Source organism: Vulpes lagopus, chromosome 3, assembly GCF_018345385.1.
Source record: "Vulpes lagopus strain Blue_001 chromosome 3, ASM1834538v1, whole genome shotgun sequence".
Classification (NCBI taxonomy): domain Eukaryota; kingdom Metazoa; phylum Chordata; class Mammalia; order Carnivora; family Canidae; genus Vulpes; species Vulpes lagopus.
In genome coordinates, this window is record NC_054826.1 from 129,784,175 (window position 1) to 129,804,110 (window position 19,936).

General features: G+C 34.3%; 1 protein-coding gene across 3 annotated transcripts in view; it reads right to left on the reverse strand.

Moving 5' to 3' along the window:
* CEPT1 (choline/ethanolamine phosphotransferase 1) overlaps positions 1-19,936 on the reverse strand; it is a 37,515-nt gene that overhangs the window by 1,312 nt on the left and 16,267 nt on the right. For 2 of the 3 annotated variants that reach the window (XM_041747806.1, XM_041747808.1), the window contains exons 5-8: positions 7,976-8,060; positions 1,439-1,570; positions 608-766; positions 17-142 (exon numbers count right to left, since the gene is read on the reverse strand). In XM_041747806.1, the coding sequence (XP_041603740.1) occupies positions 17-142; positions 608-766; positions 1,439-1,570; positions 7,976-8,060 (502 nt within the window). Of the gene's footprint in view, positions 1-16; positions 143-607; positions 767-1,438; positions 1,571-7,975; positions 8,061-14,691; positions 14,777-19,936 lie in introns of all 3 variants that reach the window. The other variant, XM_041747807.1, reaches the window with a different exon arrangement.

Here is a 19,936-nt window from a genome sequence, read left to right on the forward strand (position 1 = left end):
ACAGTATGATACTTACCAGAGCAATCCAAAGTACAATATATTCATCAATAAAGCTGTTAAAATACTGGTCCAGAAACAAAAGTGCTGGACCTATGAATGCTGTGTCGAGCAGATGCATTTCACTTTTAGTCATGTGTGCCACCTGCAAATAAAAGAGAAATGGATGTGCAGGCGCTTTCACACTAGAGTAACTGTGAGGTGTACAGTAAATCAATTTTGTGCTCAAATCACAAATTTCAAGAATTATTTAGCAACGCTGGATAAAAAGTTGAATTTCCAAAACTAAAAAACTGACAAGGTGTATGAGAGTTATACACCAAACAGCCCATGTAGCAGAGCCCCTCAAAGATGCTTTTCATAAAGAGCCTTAATTTGAATGTACAGACTGAGACTGGAAAAGGCAGATAAACTAAAGCACTAAATTAAACTGCAGCAGAAAGAAGAGTTATGGAGATCCACGGAGCTTCTGGTAACCTCAGGTTATAGCTTCACTTGTTGATGGAGGAGAGTGAACTCTAGAACTGGTCAGGAAGCTGTAGAATGAAAACTGGTGCCATAAAATCAAAATGGGATGAATGTAAAAACAAATAAAAACTCTGGGGCTTACCACAAGCTTATTAGTGATTTTAGCAGATACAAAACCGAATGTCAGTATATAAAGACAGGGATGCTTTTCAAAAAGCTGAACTGCCGATTTCTTATAGATCATTGCAGCTAGGGTAATCACCGATCCAATATGGAGAAAAGGAGAGAGGACACTTGTTCCCTGTGCAGAGTAAAGAGAGGGGAGAGATTAATGGCACTCAATATTATCAGATACTATGTGGATCTGCTGTAAGACAGATCAGCTCAAACTTTTAAGAACCTCATGGTACCTGCCAGCCAGCAGTTCCTATAACTGAATACCAGAACAGCTAAAGAAGAAAAGAGCAGCACGGGCTGGTTAGGCAAATTGACGATTTTACTTACATGGCCAGGTTTATTTTACAAAGCAGATCATACTTCTATTTACTTTTACATTTATCTTTATTTATGTATTTGAAAGATAGCATGACTGGGGAAGGAGGAGAGGGAGAGGATCCCAAGCAGACTCTAAGCTGAGTACGGAACCCGATGCAGGGCTCAACTGCGGACCCCCAGTTCATGACCTGAGCCAAAACTAAGAGCCAGATGCTCAACTGACTGAGCCACCCAGGGGTCCCAATCATACTTTAAAAAATATGTATGTGTAATAAATGTGCTTGTGCCTGTGTGAAAAAAATGCATGTAAGCATATAAACATATGCATATATAGGTAAAACTGAGAAGTTTTGGATATTATTTTTTGTTTAAACAGAAACTCTAAATTAACAAGTATTTTATACAATTCCAATGAAAGAGCAACTACAAAACCAAATCTTGGTATAAATAATCGCTGGAAATCTTAAGATGTACTCACTGCTATTGTTGATCCATTTTTTCCAACACCACCTGTGAAGATTACACGGAAGTAATTTGTACAGGAAAATATGGTCCCTGCTACAGTACAAAGTGCAGGAAAAATTTTCATTTGAATATTCAGCACTGGAATCTTTAATGGGTAGAGAGAGAGAACAATTAAAATATATACAAATTAAAATAAGAAAATGTAACAGACATTTGATTCATACCCCGTATATCCTCCATTCCCTCCAGTTTGGCAAATCCTTAATGAACATTTCCCTCTTTCCATTATAAATAATGTAACCAAGAAAAAAGGGTATGTAGAAATTAATCTCACTTCTGACTCCAACCTTTAAAAAAATTACTGATCCAACTTTATTAATTTGTGCCATAAGCTAAGTAGAGTTCACCTAATATATTCCAGAAGTCTGGCAACAATGGAACAGGCTGTCTTCTGGACTTTGTATAAATGAAGTGTACTTTGCCTTTTTCTTAATACATTTTTGGAAATCTACCTTTAAGTCTGTAGTTTGTAATTAATTGTTATGATAGAGAAAGCATGGAGCATTAAAGACTATACATATTTGCAAGTAGATTTTAAAAATCTGCAGATTAGGGAATGGAAGATGAAAGCTGTACTCAAAAGAGCTCCAAACTCCAAACTGTTAGGATACAAGCAGCTTGAAAATGCAGAGGGCAGCCACGAAGACATTCATATACAGGGCAAAAGAGACATCAAGCACACTGAAGCAGGTACAATTGTGTATCCAAAATTTTAACATGTTAAGTTTCCTCTTCAAAAGAAGCAAATAATATATTTTTATATTGTACCAAAATATGGATTGATTTACCTAAAGTGAGGAGGGTTCAGTGCACTGGGATCATGCATTCAATCTTGCAAGCATGATTTCCACCATTTCAAATGAAATATACTTTTTAGAAAATCATTTAAGATTTTCTTCCTCTTTGCATCTCTCATTCAGCTTTCAAGAAAGCTCACATTTTGTCCAATATGGGTTGAAAATAAAGCAACATAAAGTGATATATTCTATTAATAGAAACAAATGAGTATAGGTACAAAATTCCAGAAGTGCATAGGGTTTAATAGGCATTGAGTTGTTAAAATGAAAACGTTTTAATTAGGGCTGTTTATACTTTTTAGGGCCACTATTTCAAAACCAAATAGGAAATGTCACATTTCCTATTTTTTTTTGTACATATAAAACCCAAGTAAAATTGGCACAGACATAAATCTTAATGTTTACATACTCTATTTCTTCAAAACTTTGAAGAACTCAGTTTTACACAACTCTATGACCTCTTGCAAAACTCAGCTCTAAAAAAAATTGTAATCTGTTCAAATTTCAAGTTGTACTATGGCAGTCCTTAGTTTTCTAAAATGAAGTAGGTCAACTTAAAAATTAAGCCCAGAACTTTACAGAGCATCCTAAATGGTCTTCTTCCTTCCCTAATTTATTTCTAAACCCAACAGCCCAAATCAAAACTTGTTTACCATCAAGAAGAAAATCAACACCATCGATACTTTGAGCTCCAAAAGATTTTTCTGCTCTAGTTCAAAAAACTAGGGATAGTACAATCTTAATCTAATGCACCTGGCTTAATTTAATATCCTGGCTAGTTTCCTTTTCCCTCCAGAGACAAAAGACCTGTATGGCAAAGGGGAAAAAATACTATACTCCCTCAGATTTCAAAAGAAACAAAGCATTAATCCATTACAGGGGCATGCCTGTATCAGGGCCAGGGTTTCGAATGAGTGCCAACTCTGGCATAGCAGTAATCTGTGCCACAACTGAACTGAATAATACCACAACTATAATTAAAATTTGGTGAAAATGCTTTAGGTAAATGGAAACTGTTGCCTGTTGAAAGAATAAACAGAAACATTAAAAAAGCCAGGCAAATTAGTAAATGGCTTGGACCACAAAGTAAGGAAGGTGTCATAAACATTCTTAGGATCCTTTCCACTTCATATAGCAGTATAGCTATATACACCAAACCCTAAGCTCTTGATTGTAGGATTTTGTTTTTATTGATTTTTATACTCTCTCTAAAGCCACGAATATATTTTAAGTGCTCAATATATACTTGTTGAATGAAGATTAAGATCTCCCTTTCTCTTACTCTTTCTGTAGAATTACTGTCACAGGAGAATATGAAGACACATCTTCCCTCGTATTAAGAAGGAAAAAGGATGTTAGCTACCAGAAAATCGGAGGCAAAGTGAAGGGAAAGCTAGAATGAGAGGAATCCGAAGCCTCACTAGGCAATCCCTGAAAAATCAGTACCAAGTAAACCACCTACAAAAAGCACTAAAATTGTTGCCATTTTTACTCCCACCCAGAATCAAGGAGGGTGGGCACATTCTACCTTTCTTAATCTTTCCCTTTCTGTCCTCCTCCTCTTGGAACTCATCCAAAGCAACCAAGGAGTATCCACTCTACAGAAATAGCAAGAAGGCTGTATTGAAAACACCTTTATCAGAGCTCTGGGTCTTTCAGACTAGGAAAAGAAAGAACTCCCTTGGGTCATGGTGTCTGCTCTACAGCCAGGGGAAAAATCCTCCGGATTCATGCTATCACATTATGCATCTAAATAATATCAGTCCAACATAATTCATTTTAAATAAGGTTAGAGAATTAAAAGCTATATTAAATTCTCAGATTTACCAGATTACAATGGACACGTTTTGGTTCAATAGTTTGGATAATTATAGAATATCAATTATTAATTCGTTAAGATAAGTATTCTTAGGGGAATAAAATGTTCTTAAAGGCTTTACAAATTTTAGCAGAAATAAAATGTATCAATTTGAGATACATTGTCTTCAAATACTTTCAGTGTAAGTGATTTCCACCAAAACTTATTGTAACAATAATTAGAGTCTACCAAAGTTTAAGGAAAATCACCAGCTCTGATTTAAGTATTAGGCACTTCTTCAGTCTTTAAGAATGAGACACAAGTAAGTTACACTACATAGTAAGTTTTTAGTTCTACCTAAGAAATCCTGAAACTTCACCTATAGTCTTTCATGACTTGTCTTAACTGGATTCCAAAAGTGTCTTATGGTTGAGTACACATTTAATCAACTACTACATTTAAAAGAGTCAAACATCAGTGAAAGTAAACATGAAGGGATTATATATGGGTCCCTTTCAGAATGATATTCTTCTTTAAAAAAAAAAAAGTGATATGATAAAAGATAGTTTCAAGACATGCCAAAAGATTATACATTCTTTTGGGGAAACAATACAGAAAGTCAACAATATGGATTGTTGTTTTGTTTCTTGCAATGTATAAACCCATGCACTAACTTTTGTGCATGGAAAAAAAAAAACCCCACAAAAAAACAAACAACTAAAACCAATAGAACTAATTACAAACTTTGGTAAAAACTTACCTCTGAAGTTAAAAAAAAAAAAAAAGGCAGGAAATAGGTGAGCACCAGATATAAATCACTTATCTTTTTGCAAAATAGCTGATCTTCTGGATCAGCTTTATGAAGACATTTGTACTGATTTTGTTAACTTAAATTTGCTTCTTAACTATCAATAAAAGCCTTTTAACAAGGATTTGGAAAACAATTTCCATTTTATGCCCTCAACTTCAAAAGAGATGGGAATTTCACAGCTGTGTCTTAAACAGATATCTTTTCTCCATTTTGACACAAAAGTAAGTTAAAGTGTTCCATGTAATCTTTCCTAATGCAATTTGAAACAGCACAAAAAAAGAAATATAGTGGTTCTGAGGCCAATTATGGGAATCTGTACTGAGCCTCCAAATACTCCTGGAGAAGTTAGGCCCTTCCCTTTCAGTTTAATGATGGTAACAGTAGGGCCAGTAACACTAAGACAAAGGCCCAAGAATCTGTTTCCCTTTGCAACCTAGCCTATTACTGGAACTGGTTGCTGGGCAGGGGATTTTATTTCAGTCTTGGATCTGAGAGTTCCTAATGTTACTTTTAAAACATATAGTAAAAAAGGATGATTATATTATCTTAATTATCAATAAAGACAAGACTAAACAGCTGATCCTTTTTTTTTTTTTTTAATTTTTATTTTATTTATGGTAGTCACACACACAGAGAGAGAGGCAGAGACATAGGCAGAGGGAGAAGCAGGCTCCATGCACCGGGAGCCCGACGTGGGATTCGATCCCGGGTCTCCAGGATCGTGCCCTGGGCCAAAGGCAGGCGCTAAACCGCTGCGCCACCCAGGGATCCCCAGCTGATCCTTTTAAAAGAAAAAAAAAAATCACTTCTGTTAAGTACATATATATAAATCCCAATAAAAAAGGTAACAAATGTACCTGAGGCAAATTCACTGCCAAGAACCACCTAAAAAAATAAGGATATTTAGGGGCTCATTCAGTTAAGTGTCTAATTCTTGAATTTGGCTCAGGTCACGATCTCAGGGTCATGAGATTGAGCCCGGAGGTGGGCTCTGTGCTGGATGTAGAGCCTGATTGGGATTCTCTCCAATCCCCTCATGTGCACTCTCTCTCTTCCCACCCATTCTATATATATATAAAAAAAAGGAAAAAAAAGAAATTAAAAAGAAAAATCCTCCTTCCCTCTGCCTCTTCCCCCCTCACTCATGCATTCTCTCTTAAAACTTCATAGCCTATAACTTCATTTGCAATCATGCTTTATGTATTTCCATACTGATAAGGATAATCAGGTATATACCTGATACTGACCTTGATTTCCAATGATCAAGTCAGAAATCACAGTTTTTTTGGTTACTGTTTTGGTTACTTTATAGGTAATTTATATATGTTTAAGATACTTAAAACATTTTGGAAGAAGGGAGATTTTGGTATAAAACTCAAAGGCTATAAACATAATAATCAATTTGGTCAAGAGACACAAATATATTTAAGTCAACCTACAACTGACTCATGAACAACATGAGGATTACGAGTGCCCCCCCTCCCTGTGCAGCTGAAAATCTGCATGAACTTTTGATTCCCTCCAAAACTGACCTACTAGTAGCATACTGTTGACCAGAAGCCTTACTGGTAACATAGTCAATTAACACATATTTTGGATATGTATCAAATACTATATTCTTACAGTAAAGGATGCTAAAGAAAATGATATTGAGAAAATCATGAGGAAGATAAAATACATTTACTGTACTATATCTATAAAAATTTTTTTTGCATATAAGTGGACCCTTGCAGCTTAAACTTGTGTTGTTCAGGGGTCAAGTGTATATATAAAAATAACTACAACCTACTGAAAAGTAAAAGTAATAAAATTCTCTGTATCTACATATCTCTCTATATATCTATATCCATATATTTATTCCATAGAGCTCAGATTTCACTAGAATATATCTTAGATTTCACTAAAGATCCTATTGGCTTTTGAGACTAATGTGTAGGAAAGATGTGAATTTGAATGATATTATATACGTGACTGGATGGTTTCAGAATTTTCCTGGTTAACTATGGATTATTTTTATTCCTTTATCTCCTCCTTCCTCACACCCCTATTCTCTTGACAAGGCATTAAACCATCTCTAGTGATGAATACTCAGAAAAGTATGTCAATTATACCTCCTCAAGTATCTAATTTACTATCATAATGGAAAAGATCTTGTTAGGTCAATTTCCCTTATATTTTAAAATTAACCTGATTTTTAAGAATTGTTTGTTTAGGAGTAGTATCTATTTTGGTAAGATCACATCAAATGAATTGTTAATTCTGAAGGGGTGGTGGTAGTGATCAGCAGTTAACTGGACCAGAGATTACAAACTACCATGACTCAAATTTGGAAAGAGAAATTCCAACTGTAAGAGCAGCTTTCACTGATACTGCATTTGATACACACTGTTCTAAATGCCTTGCATGTATTACTCATTTAACAAAAAAGAATAATCCTATGAAATAAAAACTGACTCAGCCAAAGAGAGTTGAACACCACATAATATGCAGTGGAGCCTAGATGGAACTCAGGCAGTCTGGTTCCTAAGTCTTGGTCTGGATATTATACATATTATGATCTCTCTTTCAGAATTTTGTGAGAAAAAAAATTTTGTGTTTATAGGTCAGGTTGAAAATCAAGGTCCTGGCTTGTTAAAACAATTCTATGGCACTGACTTAAATAAGCATTTGTTCTGTTTGGGGGCTAGTTTATCTACTACCCCAAATTTGTTATTCAGCTTTAAGCATATGATAGAAAAACTAGTAGACTCATATACCTCAGAAAGAGAAAAAAGTCTCATCTTGTCATTGGTTAACTTGCTATACTATCCGTTGTTTCCTCAGATGTAAAATGGAATGACAAATAATAATTCAAACAGCCTTTTAAAAACAATAGCCCTGGAATGGACCTAATGTACCACCTAACTCCAAGTACTAAAATTCACCATGCCCCAAAGAGAAGTTTGTGTCCTACCACTGCTGTGGTTTTTCATTTTCAGAAACAATAATTTTACACATCACCCTTTAACTGAATTATCCTGTTTTAGAAAACACAAGCAAAAGACAACATGCATTACATGGGATACACAATGTGAACAAAGTTACCATAGATTGCCAAAAAGGTGGTCCTCCAATCACTGCCAGCAAATGCATGATTATTATGAAGATTTGCACTTCAGTCACATCAATTCTGATTAGGTACAAAAAGCCAAAAAAGCAGAATTACTCAAAACAATTTCAAGTTAATTACTTGCAAGCTTAGCAGCATTCCTCTATCATGCACAATAGAAAAAATCTCAAATATTGAGGAGAGGGGGAAAAGGAGGTGTCAAAAATTTGTTATGAGCAAAATCAAATAAAATCCAGAGGCTTTTAATTTAATTTGATGAATTTCACAGAGCAATAAAAACCCCTCCTTTCCACAAGGAAATTTCTGACTTATTGAGTTGGGCTGAAACTATAGCTTAACCTTTCCCACCAAAAAAAACAAAAACAAAAAACCAACAAAAAAACACACATACACACACACAAAAAAAACAAAAAACAAAAACCAAAACCAAGAAAACTACAAAAACCAAGAAAAAGAAAAAAGGGGCTGAGGTAGGATATGTGTATATTAAATTTTGAGCGTCAAGCAGAGAGGACTGCATTGTACTGCTTATATAATATGAAATCTTGAAATAAGTGTTCTGTATTACCAAGTGGAGGAAATGGTGAGTTTTTACTGAAGTAACATAAATCACTGAGATCTTACAAAACTTACTGCCCTTTAGTTATATTAATTTAATGTCTTCCACGGTAGGGGTGTGGAAAAAAGTTTCAATTCCCAAATTCTTATGCTTATTAGGTCAACTACCCTAAGATTTCTAGAAAGAAGAACTGAAAGCAGCCAAGAATTAGTTTTGAGGTTGCTGAAAATGATCTTATAGTCAAGAAAAGACAAACCTGGTATAAAAACAGGGCAGTAGAAATTAGAAGTCTGAAAGTCTGGAAAAAAAGAATATGGACAAAAAGATTGAGGAGCAAAGCACAAACTGGTATTCCTTTCCTTCTACAGACTAGCACTTTGTATATATAATCTTGAGATTATTATTCTCAGATTATTGGATCCAAAATTAAAATTCTCAGAATTTATCCTATAGATATGCTCACACAAAATGTTTGTACAAGGTTATTTATTACAGCATTATTTATAATAGGAAAAATTTTAAAGTAGCCCTCAGTGAGGGAGCAGTTACAGAATTCCTGGTACTTCCATACAACAGAATATTTGGTAGCTTTTTAAAAAAGTGGGCAGCTCCCTATATAGTGATATAGAAAATAAATATTCTATATTTTGCCAATTAATTACATAACATATTTCTGGAAGGATATATTACAAAGTAAGAACTGTGGTTACCTATTGGACAGGACAGTGTGGGAATGGACAGCTGGGAGATGAGGATGGGAAGGAGACCATACACTGCATACCTTTTTTAAAATGTTAGTTTTAAACAAAGTGAATAATTACTAAGAAGGTAATTTTTAAAAATATTAGTCTATGGAAAATAGATTATCAAAGCAGTAAGGGGATTCAATTCCCAGAGCAGAATGGAGCCCCCATTTCCAAAACTGACACTTAAAACATAATGTGAGATAGGTATGTAAGCCTCACACCCATAATAAATAAGTTGAAACCAGTATCTCACAACTAAAAAACTGAGCTTTGTTTGCTCGAGTGTTTACTGAACAGAAGCTTAAGTTGCAAACATATAGTGATGTAATTATCTTTAAATACACATTTATTGGGGGTAAAAAATGGACTGAATTAGGCTAAAAAGAATCTGTAGAGCTGACCTGATGAGTGGTGTTGCCAATAAGGGGAATTACACTCAGTAGCAGATTCAGGAGACTAAGCAGGTGTCAGAGATGATCGACTCTGTCTTGGGTGGAGGAGGGCAGACATCTTACAACATTTTGCTGGATATATGAAGTAGCCTTCTGGGAGGGGAAGGGCCAGAAGTATAGAATTACAAAATAAAAATGGAGGGAACCTCATGCAATTAATCTTTGTACCTTGGATGAATGTAAAAGAGAATAGGAAACATGAAAGATCTTTACAAAGTCCCAAACTAGGATTCCTAGGTAGTTTTATGGATTAGCTTGTTTGGAAATTTCGGAAGACAGAAGACAGAATTTTCTAAACCATTCAGATACTGTCACTGTATTTAGACCAACAATGCCTTAATGTTAGAGAGAGTCCAAAATAACTTACTTACCAGCTGTAGGTAGTTAAGAATATATTTTCCTGTTTGCTTATCTGATTTACAGGAATACTCAGTACTCCTGGATGAGCCTCTCCTGCTCTGAATCATGAGAACTGCCAATCACCACTCCTGGAGGTGTGGCTCTAATCTTGACTGTCAATGAAAAAGGGTGCAGTAAGAGGCCATCCCCAGAGACAGGAACTAAGCAAGCCAAGAGGACAGGTGGCAGAAGCGATTAACAATGAACAAAAGAGTCAATGATTCTATTTAGAAAAGAGCTGGTTATGTGGCAGTCCACTTTCCCACCTTTCCACTAAGAAATCTCTTAGCATAAGCTGAATTTACTGTAACATATATTAGGAGGGAGCTCATTTCACTCCTTTTGCCTGGGGAAGAAAGAAAATTATCCAGAAGGAAGAATGTTATATAAAGGCAGGAATCTGGCATTTCTATAGTCAATTCCTCATTATTATTTTCAAAATAACATGGGTGATAAAATTCCCAAATGTTGGGATGACTACTTAAAAACTAAAAAACGAAAAATCCTCCATAACCACACCAAAAAAGACATATGGGAAAATAAATCTCTTTTCCACGGCATTAGATTACCATAGCATAAAAGTTTCAGAGGGGGAAAATTAGATGAAAATACACTTAATTTTCTGTAACCATGAAGGTATTTGAATTTCCTGAATGATATTGCTTTAAATAATTTATTTCTACTTTATTTTAGTTTAGGTTATCAAAGTACAAAAGGTATGTTCCTAGTTGCTGTGTACAATCCACTTAAATTACTATAGCAAGCCATCAATAAACAATGTTCTGATGGCTGTCCCAGAAGAAAAATGGAAAAGAAGCAAACCAGTTGTAGAGACTAAGGTCCCTCTTCTGATGGGGAGACTCTAATGTGGCAAAGCAACTTTGAATATTCAATAATAAATCTCCTAACAACATCTCAATGGTCTATTGACTAAGAGGTAAAGAGATCTCAAATTAATATGAGTAATTTTAACTACTAAACAGAGAACAGAAACTCTGTAGCTGGAATGAGAAACTCATGGGGCCTTCATCACAACAGAAAGGCAGCCTAGATCAGTTATTGCATCAGAATTACAGGTTTAAAATGTGGCGCGGGTGTAACAACCCCAAACTACCTAAGTTAACTAATTACGAAGAAAATTTCCATTTTGAGTTTCATTTTTATTTTTTCCAGTGTTCAGCAAGATACCTAACAAATGCATTTGGCTTGAATTCCAACAGACTACCTGAGGGATGTGAAGGGATTTAACTGACATTCTGTGAAAGCTGGTAAGCATGTTAATCTTTTCCCAGAATGTTTTATGTCTTTCCACTCTAATATCAGAAATAAAACAAGTTAATCTATTTTTCTTCCTATGTGTGACATACACATTCAAAGATATATTTGCAGCTATATATATAACATTTTTTTTTGTTGTTAAACTACATAGTTTAAAATGTAATTGTGTTATAATTTGGGTTGGCTATTAGCTTGGTTAACACAGAATATGCACTAGGGCTAAATTCACAATGTCCAAAAAACCCAGATTTGTACAACTTGACTTGTGAGCTATTTATTATTTAAAAATAATTTTGTTTGAAAAGACATCCACTTAGTGTGTCTGGAATCCTATTCAAGTATTAGAGTGCTATTAACTACCGATTTGCAATTATCTGTAAATGGATGGGAAGTTCTTGGAACTTAAAACCACAACTTTTATTATACTATAAATACCAATGGGTGGGGTGAAATCTTGGTAGATTTCAATGAAGACTGGCCTAGAAATTGACCATAATGCCTTCCAATATTTTACTTTTTACCCCTGACAAGCAAACTGGGCATGGCAAGCTAAATGTTAAACAACATTAACCAGACTGGCGAATGATAACTATGATATTTTATGATCAAGTGGCACATACAAAGTCTAAGCATTTACTTTTGAGATAAGCTGAATTATTTAAAACCGTGTTATCTACCACATGAATGACTATATGGATCTTTCAATTATCTGGAAGACTAAAAACCAAACAATAATAATCTATCCAGTGATTTTTTTGAATAGGAAGACAAAAAAAGCCAAAGGCTAGAACATTTAGTGAGTCCTCTAAGAGGAACTAAAGTTTAGGTCTCATATTTAAGAGGATAGCAGGCCCTTATACCCTTGGAAACAGAAGGATTAGGAGAGTCCTCTCATCTCATTTAGTAACAATCTTGATGGAGTAAAATGAAGGGATCACGGACCTATTCTTCATCTCAAGCTAGCATAATCAATTCTGGAAGAAATCTGGAAACTGCTTGGAATTACTAACACAGGTCTTAAAATTAATATGATAATAGTGGTAACAAACACTTAACTATATGCCAGGCACTATAGTTAGTTAGCACTTTACATTTTGACTATTAATCTTTGCAACTATTGTAGGAGGTAGGAACTATTGCCACCATTTTATAGATGAGGAAATTCAGTTAGATAGGTTAATTGACTTTTCCACGGTTACAGAAATACATGGCAGAGCCTCGAAAGAAATTGGAAGCGTTGTACCTACACAGTGCTAAAAATCTTTAGTTTAGTGATCAACTGGGGTAAAAACTCCTAAGTTTTTAACTTGTTATCACTAAGGAGCCCACACAGGATGATGCTTCTTGTATTCTAACACACCTTTCCTTAAAATGGTAGAAAACAACAGGCAATAGCATAGGAAGTTCAGATGCTAATAAGTTAAATTAACTGGAAACAAAATATAATGAACTATTTCTTAAGCTTATTTTTTCCCCCTGAACTTTATAAAAAAAAGGAAAAGACCCACAAAGAAACATATGACAGTCTCATTTCAGTGATAAAATTGGTTAAAAGCAACAAATATTAGAAGCAAAAGAAAATCTCTGCAAGTTAGCAACTGATAAAATAATGTATTTCGAAAAGATTTTTCAGGATGTTAAATTTAAAATGCATTAGTTTCTAGAAACATTTTAATAGAAAAGTCTTCATAAGTACAGGTACTTTGTTATCATAGACAAGGTGAAAGTAAGTAAGTATATCCTGACTATTTTCACTAAGAACACTGAGAGAAAAGACCTTCGGTGAGTGTAATAACAACATAAAAAGCCATTAAAAATTATAAATCTAGACAACTGCAGTGAGCATCAAGTTTCAGGTCTTTGAGGAAAGTACCAGAAGACAGGTTATGGGTAGGGTGGTGCTAAAAAGATGCTACATTCTGAACTATGCACATTATTCTACCATAGGAAGGACTCCCACAAATAATTATGCAAACACATTATAAATTCAAATGAAAATGGCTCTCATTTTGCTTCTGTATCATGCCTATAGTATTTCAATATTTTCCAAATTCTAAGCTTATTCTGAAAAAAAAAGAAAGAAAAAAGATGTAGACTATTAATCACTATTAATCTGTCCCCAAAGATGTCACTTCTGCCACTGAATAAATGGATTTACAATGCTGCAAGATATCTTTCAGAAAGAACTTTGCTATCAGACTTATTATTTCTATCACATTACTAAAACATTTTAAAGCATGGAGATTCAATATAGAAAACCTAATGCAGCCTTGTATTGCTAGAATGATCTGTTATGTGTCCATATGAACAGTTCCCCAACACTCCATAAACTGCAAAAAAAAAAAAAAAAAAAAAAAGGAATTTAAACTATTTTTCTTGTGAATAAATCTTTCATACTAAAGTGTGAAGGATTCTGGACTATACTACTGGGAAACCATTTTCTAACAAATCTTTTTGAACTTTTAAAAGCCATTAAGGTCAAAATTATAATTCCAATGTGAGAGGAAAAAGGTATTATTATTTACTTTTAAAAGTATTAAGGTCAAAATTATAATTTTCATGTGAGAGGAAAAAGGTACTAAGGAAATATGTATTTTATTGAAAACAAACCAAATCTGAAAAAGGAGAGTATTCAAAAGATAGCTATAGTAACATGAAAAGCAAAGGATACTTAGTTTTAAAAGCACAACTAAGAGAAGAAAACAATAAACAACACAAATAGGAATGAGAATAGCTTCAAAGATTAATTTTTTAAAAAACCAAGGTCATTGAAAACAGAAGCAGAAGTGGTACTAGACTGCTTAAACAATATTCTACAGGAGTTAAGAGAATACATAGAACCTTTCCTACATTATTATTAAGAGTCCTCTCAACTTACTTGTCTAAAGGGAAACTGCTTTATTGTTTTCAAAATATAAATACCAAAAAAAAAAAAAAAAAATCTAGTTAATGGTGGAAAGGTATTTGTTTTAAAAATATTACATAGAGCAAAAATGGTATTAGGTATAGTATGTGAGAGAGATCATTGTTTTTAGCATCAAATCACTAGAAATATTATTTTAAAAAATTTTTAATAGGGTGGATTTTTATTGCCCTATATATATTTAAATGGTTTTCTATTAACCTGTTTGTCTGTGAAATACCACCAGAAGACTTTTTATTTTTTGTAGTTTAATTACTCTGTGCATGACAAAGGTGCTGTCTTTATCAAGTTCACGCCACTGTTCATCGGACAGCATGAATATTCTAGCAGTTACCGTGAAGTTCCAGAACCAAGGTCCCAGGGTTCCTGTGAGAAGCTGGCATATTATAATTATGATCTGGGACTCTGTAACATCGAATCTATGCATAAGGAAACAAACATTTCAAAATAACTTTACTCAGAGCTTTTGCCAAAGAGCCTTATAGGTAGCAAAAACAGATTTAAAAGGTAGCATTACCCTTATAAAGACATCTAAAGATTCAATTACACAATTTATACAGTACTATTACTATCCTTATGTAAACATGTATATTTCTTACCCAAACCAAAATAGTAGAAAAGTTTAAAAATTCAAACTGTAACATACTGAATAAATGACTTGTAAATAGGAGCTGGAAACACTAAAACTAAAAATACCATCAACTCTTAATTAGCCAAGTAGTGAATACTACTTGCCAAATAATCATATTATCTTTGACACAGGTCCCTTCAGTGCCAGAACCTATCCAGACTTCTCTGGACAGGAGTGCTCCCAGGCCCCTGTCCCTCACCCCTTCACCGCCCCACATACATCTCACCATGCTCCTACCTCTGCTATCTTAGTAGAATTAGTACATGTATGTGGAAAGGGCAAGGGGAAACTGACTTCTTTGGATATGGCTAGAACCAAATCAATCCAGTCAGCTCCTTGTCCTGTTTCCTGATAATCTCTAGTCCAGAATCTTATCTTTCTTCCTCTTTTTCTTTTAATTCCATATTAAGATTGTAACTCCGTATCAGATTAGTTTATTAGTAGTAAAAATAAGTAAGATGTCCAATTCAATCACTAAAGAAGTTTTGGGACACAGCTGGTGACAGAAAAAGTAGCGGTATACAACAGGCTTCAATTCAAAACCACATAATCAAAATTAAGAGCTGAGGAATGCTAAAGGAGATAAAAACAAGTCTATATTATTACCTGATGATCTGAGAGTTCAAACTGCAATCTAGGCTTTACATTAATATGCTTAAGATATTTTAAGATATGCTCTACAGCAATTTAATAAAATTAAAATGAGGACAATCTTAATGACTGAATCACTATAAACAACAACAAAAAATACACCGGGAAGCTAGAAACTGAAAGGAAAAATCTTTGATATTTATTAGTTTATGTGATAAATCTTAAACTTCTAAAGATATAAATATCCTATATAGGCATTCAAGAGGAAGTTTCCTAATTCTTAATCCACAAGAAGTGGATTATATGTTAACAGACAGTTTGGATTACAACATTAACAGTTTTTAATTACTAGGATATCTTCAAATACTTATTCTTTAAAGGTTTCTTGGGTAAGAACTGAATTGGATTGATCAGACTATCAGAATATATAGCCTATTCACTTTTCTCGTTTAACTAGAAAAGAAAAAGTCAGAAGTTATCTACTTACATAGAAATAAACATGTGGTGGCAGAGTTTTTAGCAAATGTAAATGTGAAACATTAGAAGCACGAATTAGAAAATGTAATAAAGAGAAATACTCTGCCTGCTATAACTATAAATAATAAGTACATTGGAAATAACATTTGTGAAATTAATAGACTTATAGAAGGAACCTTAGATACCATCAAATCCAAAATTCTTGATTTACAAATTAGGAAATAGGTCTTGCTCAAGCTGAATATACAGACAATAATTTGGAGATAACACTTGAGACAAGGTATGGTCGACCTAGTTCAATTTACTATGGTAATTTTTTTGTCTTGTGAAAAAAATTTTTTTCCCTGAAATGGTAGAATTCTACCTTTCATAGGGTGGAGGATTTTTTTAAGGCGAGTGTTTTTGCATAAACAGTTTTATTAGAGTTTCTAAGCATTTAATTTATAAAAAATGATTCTATACACATACATGTATAAATTACAGATTTTAAAATATCTAGATATATAGGGTTTAAGCCTTACGAGAGGAAACATGATCTCTTACATTCAACATAATCCATAAACATCTTAAAGAATATTTTACAAATGTTTACAAATGAGCTTCAATTCATAATTCTTATTTTCTTCCATTGATCTGATCCTTCTGTGAAGTTCTAGCCTCTGAGCCCGGTCCCTCCCCAGTCTTTCAAATCCAGGCTTGTAAAAATCCTAATGGGCAAAGATGGGCCTAGAAGGGTCCCGATGAGCAGTACTCATCTCCATCAGACCTCTACTAGCTCAGTCCAGAAGCACTGTCAGGACAGGGGTCTGTCTAGATGTGAAAGGTACTAATATTCTCTGTACAAGGCAGCTTTCAGCTGTGATCAGAGCAAAGTACTGGAAGATTTAGCTGATAATTTCAGGGACAATGTATCCAAATCACATTGGCTTTCACATAATATCTGACTCTGAATGGAAATTATTCAGTTTCGTTAGAGATTAATTAAATTACGGTGCCTATTTTTGGTCAAGATACTATGAGCAAACAATAGCAACTAAATTAGTGACATTAAGAGATTAAGAAAAAAATAAAAATCTCTTATTTGGTAAATATGCTATGTGGTTATTAAACACACAACAACCTGAATTGATTATTTATGAAAAAGAAATCCTCGTGATTCTTTTCACTTGTGTGTAAACATCAAAATAAAACAAACAAAATACAAGTATTTTAAAATAAAATTCCTAAGGTATCAAAAGCTGCTTTCACTTTTCTCCAAAAAAGGAGTAAGAAAAAGCAAGGGATTTTAAAAAACTTCTTTAGTCAAATTACATTTCAGAGTTTATCTTATTCTTTTCTAATTAAAGAAAATAAAATTTGTACTTTCTCCTCCATACATTTAAACTTTACTTCGATATTTAGCCTATTATACATCTGCCTATTCTCTCCACTCTTTAAAAGAATGTGAAATCTAAAATGGCATTTTAAAAATTTCTTTAGGAATATTGCTATTATTCCATATGCCTCCACTATATTGGTTTTTTGATAAATACCTCCTTAAATGTAAGCACTTGCAGCACATTTCTATGAATGTTGAGAACTGCTTTTACTCTAAAAAATGGTGCAGCCTTAATATGAATGCAGTATTTCAGAAAATTATATTCAAATTTCCCAAATCAAAACCAATTCTTTGCAATACTAACAAGTCATTTAAATTGAGATATTGAATTCAAACTGGCCCCAATATTTCTATATATATATTCACAGCATTACAAAGAAGCACTGTAGTCTGAGTGGGAGAGTGTCCTCCCATGTAGCCCCTCTGCCTGTCACCATAAACTCTGGTCCTGCATTTTCAAGCTCCATATATCCATCTCTCCCTTTTTCCACCCAAATATCTTCAATCTCTTCTCTAGTCAAGTTCTTCTGTGTAAATATAAAACCCTCTTTCCTTTGAATATATGTTCTTTCTTCTAATAGATGCCTTGCTTCTTCCCATCATCACAGCCACATATTTTGTAAGTCACCTGTACTAAATGTGTGCTTATTTATTCCTTTCACTTCTCATCCCTCTACAATCTGGCTTCTACACTACTGGATGGTCTCAAACTACCAAATTCAGCATATAATTTTCTGTCCTCCTTTTGAGTCTTGGCAGCACTTAGCGTTGTTCTCTTTTGAAATCTCTGGCTTTTCATTCTGGTATGCCTCCTTCTCTTGTTGTTCAGTAATTTTCATAGGCTTCTTCCTAGGCTCGCTTTCTAAGTTTTCTAAGCTATTTCATTCTACTTATATGTCTAAAATCTCTTACATACACGTTCTAGGTAGAACTTCTCCTTTCAAATAGATTGCAAGTTCCTCTGCCTGTGGTGCCTTTCTCCACTTTCCTTCTAACCACCCATGGAGGGGAACAGGGAGTTACTCCAGTCTCTGCTCGCTCATTTGTTCTCCATAAGCAGATAGAGATGTAGTCCTAGTTTCTACCTCTTAGGCTTCTCTCCAACCTATGACTTTCTGTCTGCTTGCGCTGTTACCGCTCTAGCTCAGGCATCAGCACTCCTCACATTAATGATGCTGATGACTCCTAAGGGTCTCCTTACTTCTATCACAGTCCACTATAATTCACCCTCTGAATATTGCCAGCCTGCTTCTTCCAAACGGTCCTTTAGTCATTTCCCTGGTTTAGATCCTGCAAAGGCTAATAGACAGATTCAGGACAAAAGCCTATATTTCTTGGCAGGACACAGAAGTCCCTGATTCTCTGGATCTTCTCCAGCCTTATCTCCTGCCACTCCCCTACAGGCATCTTATGATTTAACAGTATGGAACTGTTCATAGTTGTCAAAGTACACATTTCATCACAGGAATATATTACAAAGGATGTTCTAAGACTCGCAAATAAAAAGCTGTGATATCAAATCACTCCTAGAAACACTATTTACGGGCAGCCCTGGTGGCCCAGCAGTTTAGCGCCGCCTTCAGCCCAGGGCATGATCCTGGAGACCTGGGATTGAGTCCCACGTTGAGCTCCCTGCATGGAGCCTGCTTCTCCCTCTGCCTGTGTCTCTGCCTCTCTCTTTCTGTGTCTCTCATGAATAAATAAATAAAATCTTTAAAAAAAAAAAAAAACCCCAAAAAAACCACTATTTACTCTTTCCCCACTTCCATGGTTTATTCACTTTCCTTTCTTCAGTTCCCCTAATACATGGTTGGTACTGCTTTACTTGAAAGGGAAAGAGAATTAATTAGGGCTGATGATAAATAAGCTTTCAAATAAGGGCTTGAAAGTTAACTATGAGGTAGTAAACACTAAAATAAACTATGTTGAATCCAGATATTACAAATTCTGCTACTTTTGAAAACTGTAACATCACTTCATCATACTATGAAAACCTTACTTAAAGGCTATAAAAACAGCATTGAGAAGAAATATCCGCACACAATATTTCACTTACTGTTTTTTAATATCAGAAATCCCTAATATTTTCTGAGCACTGATCATTCTATAAACTGCTGAAGAACACACAGGCATATGATTTTCAACTGGACACACATGTCTACTATTGTCACTAAGAGTAATGTGTACCTTAAGATGGGCCTTAAATATGTTTTCTAAACCTCTTTATTATGAAATTCTTCCAGGACAAGCTTTTAGTTAACATCCAAAATATTAATAATTATTGTTACTGTCGTAAGTTAAGGACATCTTAAGTTCTATTTAAATAAGTGTAGCAAAAATCATTTGAACTAAACTTGTAAGAATTTCTGTGCATTCTGGCTATTACAAGACCTAGAAAACAAAGTTTATGAGAAATCTAAAATTTAAATATCCATTAATGATTGATCTTAAAAAGACTAGGTTAAGATGTTGTATCATTTTCAATCAGAGACTTTTATTTGG